Consider the following 18,889-nt stretch of genomic DNA (forward strand, 5'->3'; position numbering starts at 1 on the left):
CTGTCTCTCTCTCCTCTCATTTTATTTAGCATAATTCCTAATGAGCACTTGGTAAGCACTTGATTGTTAAGTTAGTACAGTACTGAAGCTTATGATAGAAGCAAGAGAGTGTATGTGTGCTGGGTTTGTGTGGGTGAGGGCAGGGCAGGAGAGGGCTTGGAGGAAGAGAACACCCGTGACATAAAAGGAAGAAAAACAGTTGTTTTGTTGGTGTTTTTTTAAATTTGTTTTCATGTAATTTATTTTTGATAGAGAGAGAGAGAGAGAGACAGAGAGAGAGAGAGAGAGAGAGAGAGAGAGAGAGAGAGAGAACAAGCAGGGAAAGGTCAGAGAGAGAGGGAGACACAGAATCCGAAGCAGGCTCCAGGCTCTGAGCTGTCAGCACAGAGCCTGATGCAGGGCTCGATCCCATGAACTGCGAGATCATGACCTGAGCCAAAAGTTGGACGCTTAACTGACTGAGTCACCCAGGTGCCCTCCACCTTTTTTTTTTTTTTTTTTTAAGAAAAACAGTTTTTAATGTATTTTTCCAGCACTGGCCTTCTGCCAAAGGTAGAATATAATCTTGTTTAAAATAGGATTTCTTTTCCTCCTGTTTTTAATGAGAATGGTAAATGTTACAATGTATCTTCACCCTCCATACCTATTACCTAGTATGCAGTTTTTAGAACATTTTATCATGGGAATAAAGGGCATGGGGATCTAGATATCTGGAAGTTGATGTACCTTCACATAACCCATCAGTCTCCCCAATTAATTGTAAGCAAATGCATTCTTGTTTGAAATAGGAGCAACTATCCTTTAGACTTATTTTCATTAGAGGTAATACTTCAAATTAAACATCATCTTCCCATTTTAAAGATAAGAAACCCAAATAAGCACCAAATGTTTACATTAGAATTAAGTGTACCTGTGGAATACCTACCATAAGGGAATTCATAAAATGGACACCCTGTACATGAAGTGACACCTCGCTCTCCTTCATCATGTGCCCTCTGTCCCTGTGCCACTTCCCATCATCCACTAGAGGCATTTGCCCTTTTGATTTGCATCTTTGCTTGGCAAATGGTAAGGACAGCAAGAATAAATTCTCCTGCATTTCCTACTTGTACAGAGCTGTTAGGGAAAGAGCTGTCCAGCTCATCGTTAAAATGAAGTGTAAGAATTCCCTGTGACTTTCATCGACTCCCTATCCCCCCACCCCTACCTTTCGTTACCAGATTAGCTGAAGTAATCCTTTACTTTTAACATGAATCTGCAAGCTAAGAATTACTAGGTTTATTTATCTTGTATTATTGGTAAGAGATTTCTTTCCTATAGTACGGTTTCCTTTCTCTGAAATTCTTGCGTTCTAGAAACCTGTCCCTTAATAGGACACCTGTCCCTTAATAAGTATTTTGTTGGCTAGATACTTACTGTTGTTGGTTTGTTTTAATTAGCTGAGGTGAAAATATTTGCATTAAAATGCTTTATTTTTTTTCAACGTTTTTATTTATTTATGGGACAGACAGAGACAGAGCATGAACGGGGGAGGGGCAGAGAGAGAGGGAGACACAGAATCGGAAACAGGCTCCAGGCTCCGAGCCATCAGCCCAGAGCCTGACGCGGGGCTCGAACTCACGGACAGTGAGATCGTGACCTGGCTGAAGTCGGACGCTTAACCGACTGCGCCACCCAGGCGCCCCTGCATTAAAATGCTTTAAAACATCATTGGAAACTTGAGATTTATCTACTTAGATCTAGATGCTAACGTTGTGTTAAGCTGTCTTTATTGGTTTCTCTCGAAAGGTTAAGAATACTGCTGTTTCTAATGTGATAAAAACTATCTCTGACTTGTTATGTTACTTCAAGTGACATTATTCTAAAATGACCCTGTGTACAATAATCTTTTGAAGATGCTGCTAGATAAATGCATCGAAAGATTCCCCTTTTTTTGAGATTGTGGCTTTTGCTCTTTTGGTGGAGAGGCACATGTTTATGTGAATGACCTCAAACTTATCTCTAAATCTCAAGGGCTGTCTATCAAGAAATAAGTCCTCTATGTTCACTGGCTTCATTGCCAATCTGATGGTGTAGAAGGACAAACTATAGTGATATTTTTGGGGTAGATTTTGTGTGGGTTTACATGTGTGGGATAGGGAAAAGGGGTTGGGTTTGGGGTTTTGTACAGATAAAAAGGTTTGTCTTAATTGTGCTACGATTATCACAAATGTGTTCCCTGAATCTCAAGGATCCCAAACACCTTAAGCTTAATATTTAGACAACAGTTGAATCATAAGACATTTCAAACTTCCAAGATTAGTAACAAATGCTGTCTTGAGGCATATAGAAAAATATTAATCTAGGATAACCTAGAATTTATAGTAAGTTGTGTGATAACTCAGGTGAAACTTCTTCCATAAGCCCAAACTTACCTTAATGTCTCCTCATTCTTCAACCTCCTTTAGCTGTAAGAGTACTTAGGATGTTCAAGACAGCATGGGAAATACAAAATGAATAAAGCACAGTGTAGTGTGGTGAGAATGAGACAGGTGTATGATTAACTAAAAGATAAGGCGTAAGAGAAGCGTTCAGAAAATACAATATGGGATCCTCAAGAAGAAAAAAAAATCAAATTGAGATGCAGTGTAAAAGAACAAATAAAGAAAGCTGCACACAAGAAGGTCACTGGCTATAGACATGAAAAGATTAGTAGGTGTTTTTATAGACACGACAGGAAGGAACCGCATGAGGTTAGAGAAAATATGCATAGCGAAGGAAGTCCATTTTCAATGGATAGAATAGAGAGAGAGAGAATAGGCAGGATAGGTGAAATTATGGCAGTGTAGATTCTAACCAATAATATGGAGTCTTGAATTCTATACTATGTTATCTTTAATTTGTTAGGAAAGAGGTCTTACAGGTTTTTTTGTTGTTTTTGTTTGTTTTTCTATTTTTTTGGCAGAGGAGTAATAGTATCAGAATATTTAAGTTGGTAGTAATTTCAGTGGAATTGCGGTAGATTTGGGACAGAGGAAAAAGTTGTTTCCTCAGTTGAATAAAGAAGGCCTGAATCTGTGGGGTTTCAGTGCGAACTGCTTCAGTCGATGGCTATCCTTCCGCACATTTGAGGAATTATTGTTTTCTCCTATTTTTAAACAGGCTTTTCAAATCTCCAGAGAACATAAAATATTTATTTTTAGCCCAACTTGTAATTTATTGCACTCCCTCAGGTAGCGGCAGCTAAAATGATTAAGTCTAGTGAAGTGGGTACAGGTGGGAACATGGAATTCAGAATGAAACCGTGTTTAGGATCTGTTTTATCATAGTGTAACTGTAAGAGCGCATCGAATGAGGGAGCCGCGCAAAGGAGACATTGGAACTCTAGCACAGGTCCTAGTTTTTAGAGTGAAACTTCAATGCCATAAGGTTTAGACTGTGCAACTTTGAAATGCAAATATTGATGTATTTCAAATGTATTCTTTAAACCATGTTTCTTGTTTTAAGTTGATAGAGAAGGTATGGGCTTTTCAATTTTGCATTCTAAAGCTTCAGCAGCATTTTAGAAATGCGGGGGGAGGAAAAGAAATTGGTAGGTCATTGATGGGGCTTTAGGGCTATTCAGGTTACATTATAGCCTTTTGCTCCAACTTAAGCCTATCTTTTAAATATGAATTCGTAAGAGTTGAGGTGAGCGCCCCATGATAAAACACTAATAATTACTTAAAGATTTCAAAATAGGTTTAATCTTTTTTGTATGTGTGTGAATATGTCTATATGAAGTTATTTTCTCTTTTTTTAATTGCTTTATTTCAAGTTCTTGGATTAGTCACAAGCGCGGTTGCTCAGTCCCTGTAGTGTAACTGAGAAACCTGGGAATCAGAATTTCTGATTCTGAGTAACAAAACACTGGTTCTCTGCCGGTACCTTATGAGCAAGGTAACCGTTTTAGTTGGTGGTGTTCACACTGAAAATTCTGGTTAAAATTGCACGTGCTCTGAAAGAGCAGGCGGGCTCTACTTCCCAATAGTGTTGATGTTTCAGCCTTGAAAGATGAAAGGCATTTCTGTAAGGTTTTATCAAGAAGTTTAAAAATGTTCTGTTAACCCCAGAGAGATATAATTTAGAACACTTTTATTTGGGAGAATTGAAATAAGAATTGCACTGGTACTGCTTTTTCTTCCCTGAATCCTATGGAGAATGGTAACTTTTCAATAAAAACTGATGGTTATTTGGGGAATTTCACCATCTGTGTATCAAGCTGTGTGTATCTGTTTTATAGAAATTATAGTACGCATTCCTTCTCAATGTGTTTAAGAATCGTGTTGTATTATACTTTTTACATATAACTTGGTGTTCCTTTGGGTGGTGGTGGTGAATAATCACTATGGTGCAACTGACTCCTAAGTAAATTATATGATATTGCGCTTGTTTAAATAAACAGAAATTACATATTCTTTTCAAAATTATAGGTTTTCTAAGAGCTTCTACTGTTTTAAGGTCCTCCAGAAGTTAAATTCTAAATGAACCCTTGGATTTCCTTTCAGGTCTTTTCCAATGGTCACCTGGGAAGTGAAGAATATGATGTTCCTCCCCGGCTTTCTCCTCCTCCTCCAGCTGCTGCCCTTCTCCCTAGCATCAAGTGAGTTTTACTGAATTTGCAGAGCATCTCTCCATGCATACGGATATGGTAAATAGTCGATATGAGGTACTCAATACAGAAAGTACAAGGTGAATCAATAAAACACAATAAACATCAATAAAAGTGATTCAGCCAGATTTATAAAGTACCAGAAGTCAAGGTCCTTCCTGATTCTTTGCTGGTAACCACAGCATATGTGATACTTACCTAAACTCTGAGGTTGCATATGGAACAACAGGGAGAGAGAACTTGAGTCTTCTTTGTATCTAAGAAGAAGAGAGAGCAGGGGCGCCTGGGTGGCTCAGTCAGTTAAGCATCCAACTTCAGCTCAGGTCATGATCTCACGGTTCATGAGTTCGAGCCCCACATCAGGCTCTGTGCTGAAAGCTCAAGAGCCTGGAGCCTGCTTCCAATTCTGTGTCTCCCTCTCCCTCTCTCTCTGCTCCTCCCCCACTCATGCTCCGGTGGTCATTCTCTCTTGCTCTCTCTCTCTCTCTCTCTCTCTCTCTCTCTCTCTCTCTCTCTCTCTCTCAAAAATAAAAATAAAGAGGACAGAGTAGCACGGTGAGCTTTCCCCTCAATTTATCTCTCTTCCCAAGTGGTGTCACATTTATCCCAACTATCCAGTGTGATATCAGAAAATAATCTTTGGTTCTTTCAATTTTCACAATTTCTGAATCCATTCAGCCAGTAAGTCCTATTTGCTTGTTCTTTTGAAGTTTTTTATAGTCAGCTAATCTTCCCTGTTGCCTCATAGCTGGATGTCTGGAAGAACAGACATAATGGATGATGTGTTATGATTTTAGAATTAATATCAATGGATTTTAAAATGCATTAACTGAAAAATAAGTTAACCTGGGTTATCTCATTTGAAAAATGGGGACACAAGAAGCACATTAGGCAGTTAGTTAATATAGGTACCCAAGTCAAACCAGGATAAAACCAAGTCTCCTGATTCCAATTTTTTCACTCTTTATATTAAATCAGGCTACCTGCCTTTTCTCCAATATATTTTGTTTACACAGCTGAATTGTTTTCATTCTGCTTTCCCCAGATCAGTTTCCTGCTCAAAACCCAGCATTGTTTTTTTTCTTTCCTTTTAAGTTAATCTATGCTCTTCTGCTAGCAGTAAGATCCACAGAATTTTACCCAACTAAAATATTGTTCAGTAATTCCTAATGTTTCCCCTCCAATCTTGTCTTGATTTTTTTTTTTTGGCTTTGTGAATTTTTAAGCTGCTTCCTCCTATGCACCACCTTTTCAGAATCTTTATTCTGTAGGTCCATGTCTCAGGCTCTGTTTCTTTATGAAAACTTCTCTGACTTCTTCATTCATAATGATAATAAGTGGTAAGACTAATTCTCAGTCTTCTTCCTACAGTTTATTGTCTACATTTAATTACGTACTCTGCTCCACTGTTTTCTAATTTTAAAGTGCTTCTTCACATTAAAAAAAAAAGGTCATAAGGTTTTGAGAGCAAAATATTTTTCTTGTCCTTTCTGATTCTTCCCTAACACTTTACTGTTTTTGCTGTGTGGTGCATATATCACAAATATGTGGTTACTTGGTTGATTATCGGGTAAGATCCTCACTTCCAACTGAAAGTCTTAGAGCATTTACTCCTTTCTCTGCTGGTCACTGAGATCCCCTATACATATGGATGCAAAAGAAGGATAAGCTAAACCCAGCCCCTGAAGTTTGCACTCTACTCTAGAAAATAAAATTAACACACATGAAACCTCTGGAGAACATTATGTTGACTTGTACAATTCTAGTTGTTAGTTTTTACTTTCACTTGGAGGAAAGACTGTTACAGACCTTGGAAGTCAAGGATGTTTCATAAAGAGATGGAAATTTCCTGAGTCATGGAGAATAGGCACAGTTCAAAAGGGAAGCAGATGAGAAGCAGCAAGAGTGTGAAGTTTGCCATCATTCAGGGGACAGTGGGAAACTAAGCTCATTGGAGCATTCTCCACTGGTAACTTTTCTGGGAACTGCCAGATAATGTAGCTGACATAAAAGTTGGAAGCAAATACACATATTCTGTATAGTAGGCTCTAAATCAGTAAGAACGTATGATATCATAGCCTCAGATGAACTCTGAATATATGTAATAAAATATCTTAAGTTCAATTAATTCTGATAATTCAGAGAACCTCAGAAACAAAGTAAATAAAACCTTGCCAATTAGGTTAAATTTTCACATTCTGTTTATTAAATTCATGTTGGCAAGTGAGATAAGCAGAGGTTGCAGTGTGCTTCGTATGTATTTTAGTTACGTGTTTCTCCTATAAAGTAAGAATAAATTCATAGTGTAATGTATTGACATTTTTCTAGTACTTCAGTTTGTAAGTCCTTGTAAGTATATTTTCTCTCCATTTATTCTTGATTTTTCCCTCAGAAACAGTGCAGTTGCTTTACTTAAACAGAGAAATACTTAAACAATGCAGATTTAACAGCAAATTAGTTTTGTTTTGCATGCTGCAAATTAACCATAGTTAACAATGCAAGAGTTGACTTTTCATTGCACATTTATCTCTTCAATTTTTTTATTCTGACTATATGGGTGGCATTTGTTCATTGTATAAAATATGGAAACTAGAAATGACAAAAATTTAACAAATATGTAAATTCGAGCATCTACATACTCCAAATATCCATGTCCAGAGTTTCAACATTTTGACATTTTTAGACTTTTTTTTACATGACATAGATTATGTTATAGAGATAATTTCCATGCCCTTCTTTGTTATTTAATATTTTAGTAGGCATTTTCCGTAGTCATTTACGGACTGTCTTATTATGAAACCAGCATAGAATTCTGAAGTGAATATTAAAATTAAATCAGACTTGGTCTCAGACCTGACTCCAGCATATTAAATATTTGTCTTGTCTTTGAACAAAGTAACTTCTCAGGGCCTCGCTTTCTCTATCTGATAAATGAAAAAGTGTTTATCTTAAATGATCTCCAAATTCCTTTTGAGCTTCGACTTTTTAGATTCTATGCAGTGTTTTAAGGGATGCTCATCTATAATGCTGACTTACATGAAATATTTGGCAGCTTAAATGTTCATTTGTGGCTCGTTGTGTCTCATTGCTGAAGCCAGCGTGAGTTGGATTACTGCTCTAGTTTTGCGTTTGTTATGTTTGATCTATCTGGGCCTCATTAGAATGTAAACCAGGGTACAGTGAGGAATAGACCCTTAGTACTGGAGGGGCATAGAACAGAGGTCTCAGCAAATAGGGACGAAATGGGATGTTGGATGTTCAAGTACCTAATTCTATGTTAGACTCTTACTGCATGTTTCAAAATAAGTCCAAAGCAAAATCACAAATTACTACTCAGACTTTTGCAGTTCTCACAAATGTTGAGACCCTCAGTGTTGAATTCAGGAAAGTCACAGCTAGCATTTACCTTTAAATGTACTTTGTATTGTTATAAATATTTACTGAAGTGTAATAAGTTATTTGATGTTACTCTGATCACCGTTTACTTGATATAAGAGGCTACTCTGTGATAGTTTTACTTTCTTGTAAAACTGTTTGCAATTATGTGACTTTTATTGTATGACTTATGTTGAGGCCTAGAATACAGAATTTATTTTTAAGAAATATCCTGTTTGTAGAAGAAAGCTGAAACTGTACTAGTATACATTGATTTGGTTTTTGGGTTTTTTTTTTTTTTTTTTTTAGTTTTTCTAAATGTTTCTATTTAATTAACATCATTGACATTTAGCTACAAATGTAAAATTTTAAATAAAAGCTTGAAACATGAGTGCCTACTATTTTCTAGGGGGAGAATGAAAAAAATCCTATGTGGTTTGTTTTTATTACATTTTTACTAAATTTTTACTAAATTATATTTGTCTTGAAATAATTTGATTTTTTAAAATTTAAATGAAATCTGAAACAGTTAAAAAAATTATTTCACTTGACACAAGATATTGACAAATAAATAGAAGAATTATTGCCAGTAATAATGGAATGATTATTTTCAAGTAAGATGTTCTAGAATGCAGATGAATGTCATTTTCTTTTTTCAGAAGAATATTTTGGGTGCCTTGTCTTTTAGAAATGCACCTTTTGTACTTTTGGAATATTAATCTTAAGCCTTCAAATGCATGCTGAACAAATATTATTTGATTAATACTTTTGTAAAAAAAAAAAAAAAAAAAAAAGGTTTAGGGGCACCTGAGTGGCTTAGTGGGTTGAGTGTCTGCCTTCGGCTTAGGTCATGATCTCACGGTCTGTGAGTTCGAGCCCCACGTCGGGCTCTGTGCTGTCAGTTCAGAGCCTGAAGCCTGTTCAGATTCTTTGTCTCCCTCTCTCTCTGCCCCATCCCCTACATGCTCGTGTGTGCTCTCTTTCTGTAAGAAATAAATAAACATTAAAAAAAAAAAAAAAAGAAAGGTTTGCTGTTGGAGACAGTGGTGTTGATCACTGTTACCTGCTTTTCCAAACAGATAAGGTGCTAATAACATTTTCAGTTCGGTGAATAGAGAATTCTAATTTTTGCCTGAGCTACTTTTTACTCAGTTGTGTGTAATAAGTGGAGATGCAGCATGAACTAGATAAAATCCCATCCTCACTGGAACTTGTGCTCTAGTTAGGAGAACAGAAAGTAAACAAATAATGATATTGTATTTTGTCAGGTAGTTGTAAGTGCTAGGAGGAAAAATAAAGCAGGGAAGGGGATAAATAGTATATGGAGGTTTATACTTTAGGTAAAGTCATCAGGAAAGGTAATATTTGACCAGAGCCTGAAAGCAGTAAAGGAGCAAGCCATGAGGTTATCTGGGTAAAGAGCATGAAAGCTAGACGACTCAAGTGTAGAAAAGGGAGGCACGTGAATCCCTTCAGCATGTTGAAGAGCAGCAAGGACAGTGTGACTAGAGTTGAATACGGTATTCAGGGGCTAAATAGTATACTGTCTTTAAAGCCAAGGTAAGAACTTTGGTTTGGTGAGTTTTAGAAAGTTTTGGTCAGCATTATGACATGATGCTGGTTTGCATTTTTAAGGAATTTCCCTGGCTGCTGTGTGAAGAATGGTCTTTGGGGAAGCAGGAGACCAATGGAGAGTGCCGTCATCTGATGTGGTAGACCAGTCAGAGATGGTCAGGGCTCTGACTGGAGTAACGGTGATGGAGTTACTGGGTCAGCTTTGGGGTATATTTTGGTCCAGTGGTACCTGTTAATAAATTGGATATCTGTGAGGTATGATAGTGAAGACTCTTCTTACATAAGTTTTTGGCTAAAGAAACCGAGTGAATGGTTGGTGCCATTTTCCAAAGTGAGGGAGACTGGAGAACGAACAGATGTGGGAACAGGACAGAGGTGTAAAATGGAGACTGAGGGACCTGAAGAGTTTGGGATGCCTGTTACACACACACACACACACACACACACACACACACACACACACCTAAATTGAAGTGTTGAGGGAGCAATTAGACATAACATCCAAATATTATATTCAGGTAAATATTTCAGCAGGTACTATCTAAAGCTAATAAATTTATTTCTACATGTCAAATCACAAATTTAGTAGATTGGCTACGCTCTTAGGCATACAAATGTAACTCTGAGATTTTCAACAGTATACGAACTTACATATTAAAGCATTACCTTGAAGGAGACTATACCACTTACCCCTGCAATGTTGATTGTAAAAACATTATTGGTTCTTATCAAAATCTCCATTTATTACCAAATTGCTTCAGAAAATAAACTAGAAATGTAGTTTTGTGAATGTAACCTCAACTACTGCCACCCTCCAGAGTCACCAAAAAGGTCCACACTTCAAACATCAGCATCTGTGCATGTGAACGCGCGTGGGATTGTGGTTGTCTTTAAACAGTCTCCAGAATGGTCTATATGTAAATGTAAGTGTAAAACTATAAAGTTAGATGAATATGAATGAAATTATTTGGCAAACTCATGGGAGAGGGGAGAGTTTTGTTTTGTTTTGCTTTGTTTTTGACTAAGATTTGAAGACAGAGAAGAGAAAAAAGTACTAAGCCTTGGGAGATATCAATCCAAATATCACATTGTAACTTAAAACCACTGAAAGGGAATGAGCTTGATGGAAGTGTGTTATTTTGTATATGGTGCATACCAGGTCTCATTATTTGTGCTCAGTGTCAAAAAAGCAGGAAAACATATTCTGTTGTTATTCACCTGAGGATTCCTGTAGACTGAATGTACTTTGGTTTTACATGAATCCTTTTTATGCCCAATGATAAGAAATTATTATTGATTTAAGTATAAGACAAATATGGTAGAAAACTTTTCAATGGAAGATAAAGCTGTAATTAAGAGGCTACTCTATTTTTTTTAATTTTTTTATTAACGTTTATTTATTTTTGAGACAGAGACAGAGCATGAACAGGGGAGGGTCAGAGAGAGAGGGAGACACAGAATCGGAAACAGGCTCCAGGCTCTGAGCTGTCAGCACAGAGCCTGACGTGGGGCTCAAACTCACGGACCGTGAGATCATGACCTGAGCCGAAGTCAGATGCTTAACCGACTGAGCCACCCAGGCGCCCCTATTTTTTTAATCCTAGTAAATGAATATGGTTGCTCTTTCATTAGTCTCTGAACCAGCTTTCCTCCAGTACCTTAAAATCTTTTTAAGACTGGCCAAGATATTGCACTATTTTTGTTTGTTCTACCTTGGGTAAATGGAAAGGTGCATTATTACCAAAGATGGCGGTCTCCTGTAGGTAACAATTGACATGACATATAAGGGATGGTGGAGAGTGGGTCTTTCTTTTCAGTTTGTTCACTGTGATCACTGTGGTGTTCTTCTCTCATTGTATCATGTAGAATGTTTGTGCATTTGAGTCTGACCTATTGATATGACTTGATATTTGAAACTCAGACTTAACTTATAAATCGGTGAGTTTATGCAGCAAAATAAACTTTGTTCAAATCTCCTGCAAAGTAACTTGACCATCCAAACTCAGATATTCTGGTGTTTTGTGGTGAATCCCTGGAAACTACTGGTTGATGCCTTGATGTAAACAATTGAGGGTTGCCACTATATCATTTTAAACCAGTCTCAACAGAAAAAGCAGTAATATGAGTATTATTTCTCTCCTTTTTATTCTAGTGTTGTAATTTCTAAATTCACATAGAATAATCCCTTCTCATCTTTTTGGGAAAATGAAATTTGGTGGATGGCTATAATCTTGGTAGGGGGAATACCACTAATTCCACTAATCTTTCATTGTCTCTAACTAAAAGCTCTGATGAGAACTGATATAACATTAATCCTAATAGTCTGACAAACCTGTTAGTTATCATTTACAAAAAAGCTGATTTATGATCACAAAAAACCTAGCCATTGAAATGTGAGCCACTGGATTCTATTTAAATATACAATGTAAAATATATTCCTTATACTGTTTCTTTTTTGTCCCACAGAGGCATGATCTATCCTATATCCTCCATTTGTCCATGAACATATTGATCCATTGATAGAAAATGTATAGGATTAAAATGAGATTTTATTTTCATATTAAGGGAAGGCATCCTTGCATATTCCACAACAGTCAAGCATTTATCATGCTTCTGTTAATGTTGCTCCGTAGTCTCAAATAGAATTAAATAAGTTATGTGAAGGCCACTAAGAATATTCAGCATATTTGTGAAAGATGCATATCTGCAATACCTGAAATGAGTTAAAATGAATTTTTAATCTTAAAAAGAAAATTTTCAGTTATTAAAGCATAACTTATGTACAGTAGAATTCAGTTTTGTGAGTTCTGACTAAAGCATGGTCACGTAATCACCACCACAATCAAGTTCTAGGACAGTTCCATCACTCCAAAAAATCCCCCTGTGCCTATGTCAGATTCTTCCTTCACGCCAGACCCCTGGAAATTACCAGCCTAATTCATGTCCAGTACGGTTTTGCCTTTTCCAGAAGGCCATATAAATAGAATCATGCAGTACGTACCCCGTTGAGTCTGGCTTCTCTCTACTTAGTATAATGCATTTGAGATTCATCAATGTTGTCAAGTGTATCAATGGTTGGTTCCTTTCTATTGCTGCAGAGTACATATTCCATTATAAGGCATGCTTTATCCATCCCTCCACTGAGGGACATTTGGGTTGATTCCAGTTTTTGGCAATTACAAATAATGCCACTGTAAATATCATCGTGAAGTCTTTAACGTCCAACATACTGGAAAATTAGATTCGCAAGAAAAGTATGTGTTTCCTCAGTATCTGTCTTCCTGATTTTTAAAGCAGACCCCAGAAAATTTTAGAAATGCATATTGGTTCTAAGTTAACTTAAAAATGTAACTTAAAATCTGTTTCTCCAATTTAAAAACAAGTAGGTGAAATGCTTATAATTAAAGCTTACAGGAAAGCTTGTGTTAAACCTAATAATATACCACAGACTTTTCTTAATGTCATGAAAGAACGCTTAAAATCAGTATTATAAAGCTCACTCTGATATTCTGGGGAAATTACTTATTTGTGGCATACGTGCAATCCTTTCAAATACAGCTTTATTTTGTGTTACCACTTCTCAGGACTGATTTCTCTGAGTTAAGTATTTTATTTTCCCTGTTAGGATTCTGATAGTTAATACAAGAAATATGGACTAATGTATATGGCAAGCTCTGAAGACTTAGTTTTAATAAAAGATATTTTAAAAAAACCATGCCTTCAGAAATTACTAAATAAAGATTCTTACATGTAGAAAGCAAGCGAAATGATATATTTAAAAATGTTTTTCTAGATTATAAAAGAATCCTAAAAATGATTGTTCCCTCTCCTTTCACAGCTTTGTCATCTTTTTCTCTGATAACCACTCATTTTTGTCTAAAAGCCGGGAGTGCCCCCCTTCACGCATACTACGCCAGGCCTTTGTTGACTCAGGGTCTACCCTTAAGCATTTTGCAATTAGGACAGAAAGACAGAAATGAATATATAGAAAACACAATGTCAATGAAGGCACATATACTAAATGTACATTAATCAAAAGAATTAAAGTTGAAAGAAAAGTTACACAGATAAACCCCTCTGATGATGTGCCTCTCACACCAAGAATATCAAATATTATAGAGGAGTGTATCTGAGTTTGTCTCAACATGTAAAAATCACTAAGAAAAGCATTGCAAAATGTATTCTTGGTTGGTTCCAAGTGTGCACTTGCAGAAAGTGGATGTATTTCTCACCGGAGGCTCAGATAACTAACACGCAGTGAATTTAACAGGAGGTGCAGGTTGGGGAGAGGATGGCTGTGCATCTTTGAGAGAATGTGGCCTTGTTCATTACCCGTGTTTTAACTCCAGAATGACAGCCACAGTGCAGAATAGTCCATGGATGTACGATGATAATACAAAGGGAATGAAGTAATAGGTATAAATGGTAAGATGGTTTACTTGGCCGCTTTAACTTGGAACTAACCAAATAATAATTTGCTCTGTTTTATTCCTCTGATATCCCAAACATTTCTCAGAAGCCACATCAATGAATGAAGTGTTCTTGTGTCCCTTAAGTTAGATATTTTCTTCACTGCCAAAAGTAAACTTACATGATAGCTTATGAAAATTGCTACACTAATTATTTTACCGCTTATTTCAAGTAAAACTGAACGTACTTTTTGAATTAGTTTGTGAAGGAAAAAAAATCCCAAGTATACTTACAAATAGTGTAATTATTTACATGAATCGAGATTTCTTTTTTGATATTTTATATACAACTTCTTTATCTCACTTGTACCTTCTTTTTTATTAAAACTTTATTTTTTAGACAAGTTTAGAGTGATTAAAGACTTTGTTTTTTTAGATTCCCAGCAAAATTGAGAAGGTACAGTGATTTCCCATATACTTCCTGCCCCCACATGTACCTCTCCCTTCCCATCAATATCTTCCTCTATAGCGGTACATTTGTTAAATGGATGAACCTGTTTTGATATGTAATCACCCGAAGCCCATAGTGTACATTCCTATTTTTTATTATAGAAACTGCTTTTATTTTTTTTTCCTTCTGAACTGGGTAAGATTAATTTGATATAAAAATTTATGTAATACTGAATAAAATGCACTGGAATGATATTCTTATAAACTGGCTTCTCTAAATAGACTATTATACTGATATCAGAAGTTTGCACTAAAAACACAAAGAAGAAGAAGAATATCTGACTTTAGAACTTATTAAAAAGGTGATAAATGGGATATCGAAGCACTTTTTTGGGATTTAGATACAAATGCCACTTGAAGACATTTTCCCCTTCTAGATGTAATCCAGTAAAATCCATTTAAGCTAATAATCTCTGATTAGTAAATTTTAGTGGTAAGCCTTTATTATTCCAAAAATCTTATTTGAGCTTTATTTTTCACCTTCTTCAGAAATATTCTATGTGTTGATTTGCATCAAGGCAAAAGACTAGGAGGAATTACCCAGACGAAATTCTTCATCATTGAAAAGAAAATATAGAATCATCCACAACAGATGTGATTTCATAAACTGTCCATTCTTGCCTCAATATGCAGTGCTTCTTTGGAAACTCTTAAATTTTTGGAAGTAACCCCCAACCGGCAGATAGATTTCTGACATTGATGTTGTTGCTGAACATTTGGTCAAGAAGTCTTTTCCTTTTTCTTTAATACTGGATATGCTTGAATTGCATTGGCAAAAAAAGATTCATTATGAATGAAAGTATAGTAGGGCACAGAAAGGATGTATATTGTTTCATTTGCTAATAGAACCCATTCTGGTCCTTGAGTTAGCTAAATTGATGTCCATGTGTATAAGATTTTGTGGAAAGGTCATGTTTGAAATCCCTACCATAATATCCATCAGATCACAGTTTTGCAGTGCATGTACTCACCAGCCTTCATTTGGAATGTATCTCTTCTAAGGTTACACTATAGGAGGGGTAGTTCCTCATAAGGTTATTAGCTTGGGCTCTGGTCAGTGACAGTGGACTTTCTGTCAGTCTGTTACTATGATTTTATCTCACTGTAAACTGTCATTTGAATTCAGAGGTTGCTCAAACAAACAAAAATTCAAAAATCAGTATTGAAAAAGTCTTCAAAGACAGGTAGAAATATGCTTTTGAAAAATCTTGGGAGAGATTTTTCTTTAATTTTTGAACTTTCTAGAGACTCAAATACATAGTTGAAGCTTGAAAACTTCGAGGTTTTTCACAATGCCTTCTTGTAATGGGCACAAAGAAAAGCCCTTAAAATTTTTCGCATTCTAACCAGCGAGAAGAAATCTAAATGAAAAAGTTATTTCAGGTTCAATGGCACATATACCAAAGGACTCTTGCTCCCTCTACAGAAGGTGCTTCAAAATTGCAGTTCCAAAGATTAAAAAAAAAAAGAAAGAAAGAAAAGAAACGAAACAGACGTTCACTATGATTATCAAAAGCTTTGTCTTGCAAACTAGTTGGGTGTCCTAACGTTAGGGTATGTTTGTGTGTTTCTACTTTGATATTTTTCACTTGCATAAGCAAGAGTTAAACTCCATTAATAACAATTGTGAAAAATGTGAAAAAGGTCTGGGTTCCTTGTTTGTTTGGCTTTGTTTTCTTTTATTTACTCTCAAGGATGAGTATAATGCTTAAAAAACTTCTTTGGATATTGGGTGATTGTTCTACTCATTTTCTTTCTTTTTTATTAGAGAATTGAAGCCATGAAAATAATGTACTCTACCTCAAAGACTTAATAAGTTCTCTTATTATCTACTTCTAATTGTTCCAGTCATTTTTAGTTCTTAGTTATTGGGAAAAAAATTAATAATTTGAATTGTACTTGAACCTTACCAGAGAAATAATTCATTTAATTGAACTGGATTTGTTTTCAACTACAGGTAATATTCACAAGAGACAAAGTTGACCTTTTTATAAAGATTTCATTAATATATAAAACTACCATGTACATATATATATATACATACATATATATATATGTGTGTATATATATGTATATATAATCTTAATTTACCCATTTAAGTTAAATTGGAACAAAATTGTTAATATTTTAATAGCTTTGGTTTGGATAATTTTATACATTCTGTTTTAACTTCAAGATCTTTGTATTTAATTTGACAGGTTACTAGTTTTTCTTACTCTGCCATTTAAAATTATAAGTATGGAAATTCTTTTATTTCGTCAATAGAGTCTTAACAAAAGATTGAAAATCCTTTCATTTGTATTTAGTATAAGAACAGCCCTTCTGATGTTACCTTGTAATTGAAAAATGAACACAAGTACAAAGTAGCTCCTTTGATTTGAATAGATCACATTCAACTTGCCTGTTCTGAATTGTTATGCTTAAACTAGACTGGATTTTTTTTTCCCTCTCTGGTAGGTGTACTGGCCCGTTAGCAAATTCCCTTTCAGAGAAAACCAGAGACCCAGTAGAGGAAGATGACGATGAATACAAGGTTCCTTCATCCCATCCTGTTTCCCTGAATTCACAACCATCTCATTGCCATAACGTAAAACCTCCTCTTAGGTAAGCATATGGGCAGCTTTTTATCATCTCACATCTGCATAAGCATTATCATGTGTGGTATTTGTTTGTAGGCAACTGAATCACAGCTATTTAAATAAAAATCCTTGATTTCTTGGTCAAAGCCTCCTCTTATTATATACTATTTTCTGCATTCCTTTCGTAGAAAACTAAAAGATGCAGATTTCTCATTACTCAAGAAGTCAGTTGACTAAACTAATTGACTAGTAAATCTAATGGAACATTTTGCTGCCCCTCTCCCCCCAAAACAAATTATAATCTAATAAAACTTTGCTGTATATTACATATAGTGGTAATTAATTCATGAATTTTCAATATACTATTTTCCAATGCATTTTATCAGTTCTTAGTACATACCTCATGAGGAAAAATCAGTGCCCAGAAACTAAAGTATTACCTTTCTTAGAATTTTTTTTGGTGTAATTTTTTTTGATGTAAGTATAATTTATATTCATTTCCCTTCTTGATATGCTGCCTACTTCTATTTATCATATCCTGAAGAAGTTAAGAAAAAAAGACTAAGAAGTATTTACCTTTTTTAATGAGGTACTATTTTACTTTTCCTTAGATCAAATAAGAATGTGAGAAATAGGGTTTTCTTTTTTTTTCTTCTTGCCAGTTGTTTGTTCTCATTGTAATGGAGACAACCTTGAAGTGTCAGCCCCACTGAGGTATAGAGCAGTTGTTAAAACTGGGTGGTGCGTACTGAAATATTAGTTTGTGTTTAAGTAGGATGATTCTGCACTTGTATAATTGATTTATTAATCTGTAATCTAATACTATTTTTCTTTATCTCATCTGACTTACATGAAGTACTCAATAAGTCAAATCTCAGTTTTAAAACTTAGTGAGCTCATTTCCTTTGTATGACGGAATCCCTGGAGCTTTGCTTGGCATACAGCACGGGGTTTCACTCACTACAGCTGGTGGCTCAGCCTTCCTGCCTTCCAGCACCTCTTGAATGAGGATAGGAAAACTACTGAACACTTCAGCCATCTGTCTTATCTTCGTGCATCGTTTCCGTTTTAAGGTCAAGTCCATCAATGGAAAGCATTCTGTGAGTGGAGTGTTCCCTCCTTTTCAGATGAAAAATCTAAATAGAATGTTTTAGTGTCTTTCTTAGACTATCACACCAAGGTGAAATGCAATACTTGGAAAAGAGAAGCAAATCTTCATTTTAACCAGAGATCTGTCGAAATGAGTGATCCTGGTTAAAATTATCAACACTCTACAGAATTCTTAACCAGGATCACTAACATTCTGCAGTCTAGGGCTTCATATTTCAAAACAAGAACCATTTCATTTCTTGCTAATCACTGGTGTTTAAGACATTTGTTGATAAAATAGTGTCCTTGAGAAGATAAATGACTGAGAGGCAATTTGTTATTTTGGAAGAACCAAATGTCTACTACTCTTATTAGAGGAAAGTTACTCCTTCATATCGAATACAAATGGTCACAATTTTTAGTCCCTTTGGCTCCTACAAATGTATAGTAATGTGTAAAGACTGAAATAAGATGAGCTTTTTTGGTCTTCTTGGGATTTCATTTTTTTTTCATTGCTGAAGAGGTGAGAGTTATATTTGAAATACTTTGAATTTTAATTGTTAGATCATATCAGATGAGATTTTTGGTGGCAGACCTCCCAAATCCTGAAAATAAATTTGAATTATGACCACCATTACTATCTTTCCATTGTTATAGAGAAGTAATAAATGTTGATTATCCCTAAACTTAATAGGAGTGAATTTTTTATCTTTTTGTTCTTG

At 35.5% G+C, this 18,889-nt stretch overlaps 1 protein-coding gene across 7 annotated transcripts in view; it reads left to right on the forward strand.

Moving 5' to 3' along the window:
* The window catches only part of CBLB (Cbl proto-oncogene B), a 214,958-nt gene that overhangs the window by 163,124 nt on the left and 32,945 nt on the right, over nucleotides 1-18,889 (forward strand). For 5 of the 7 annotated variants that reach the window (XM_086675534.1, XM_086675533.1, XM_086675536.1 and 2 more), the window contains exons 13-14: nucleotides 4,527-4,621; nucleotides 16,957-17,103. In XM_086675534.1, the coding sequence (XP_086531660.1) occupies nucleotides 4,527-4,621; nucleotides 16,957-17,103 (242 nt within the window). The remainder of the gene's footprint in view (nucleotides 1-4,526; nucleotides 4,622-16,956; nucleotides 17,104-18,889) is intronic. The other 2 variants (XM_086675538.1, XM_025914167.2) reach the window with 1 other exon arrangement.

Source organism: Puma concolor, chromosome C2 (genome assembly GCF_028749965.1).
Source record: "Puma concolor isolate L17-30 chromosome C2, mPumCon1.1.hap2, whole genome shotgun sequence".
NCBI classification, from domain to species: domain Eukaryota; kingdom Metazoa; phylum Chordata; class Mammalia; order Carnivora; family Felidae; genus Puma; species Puma concolor.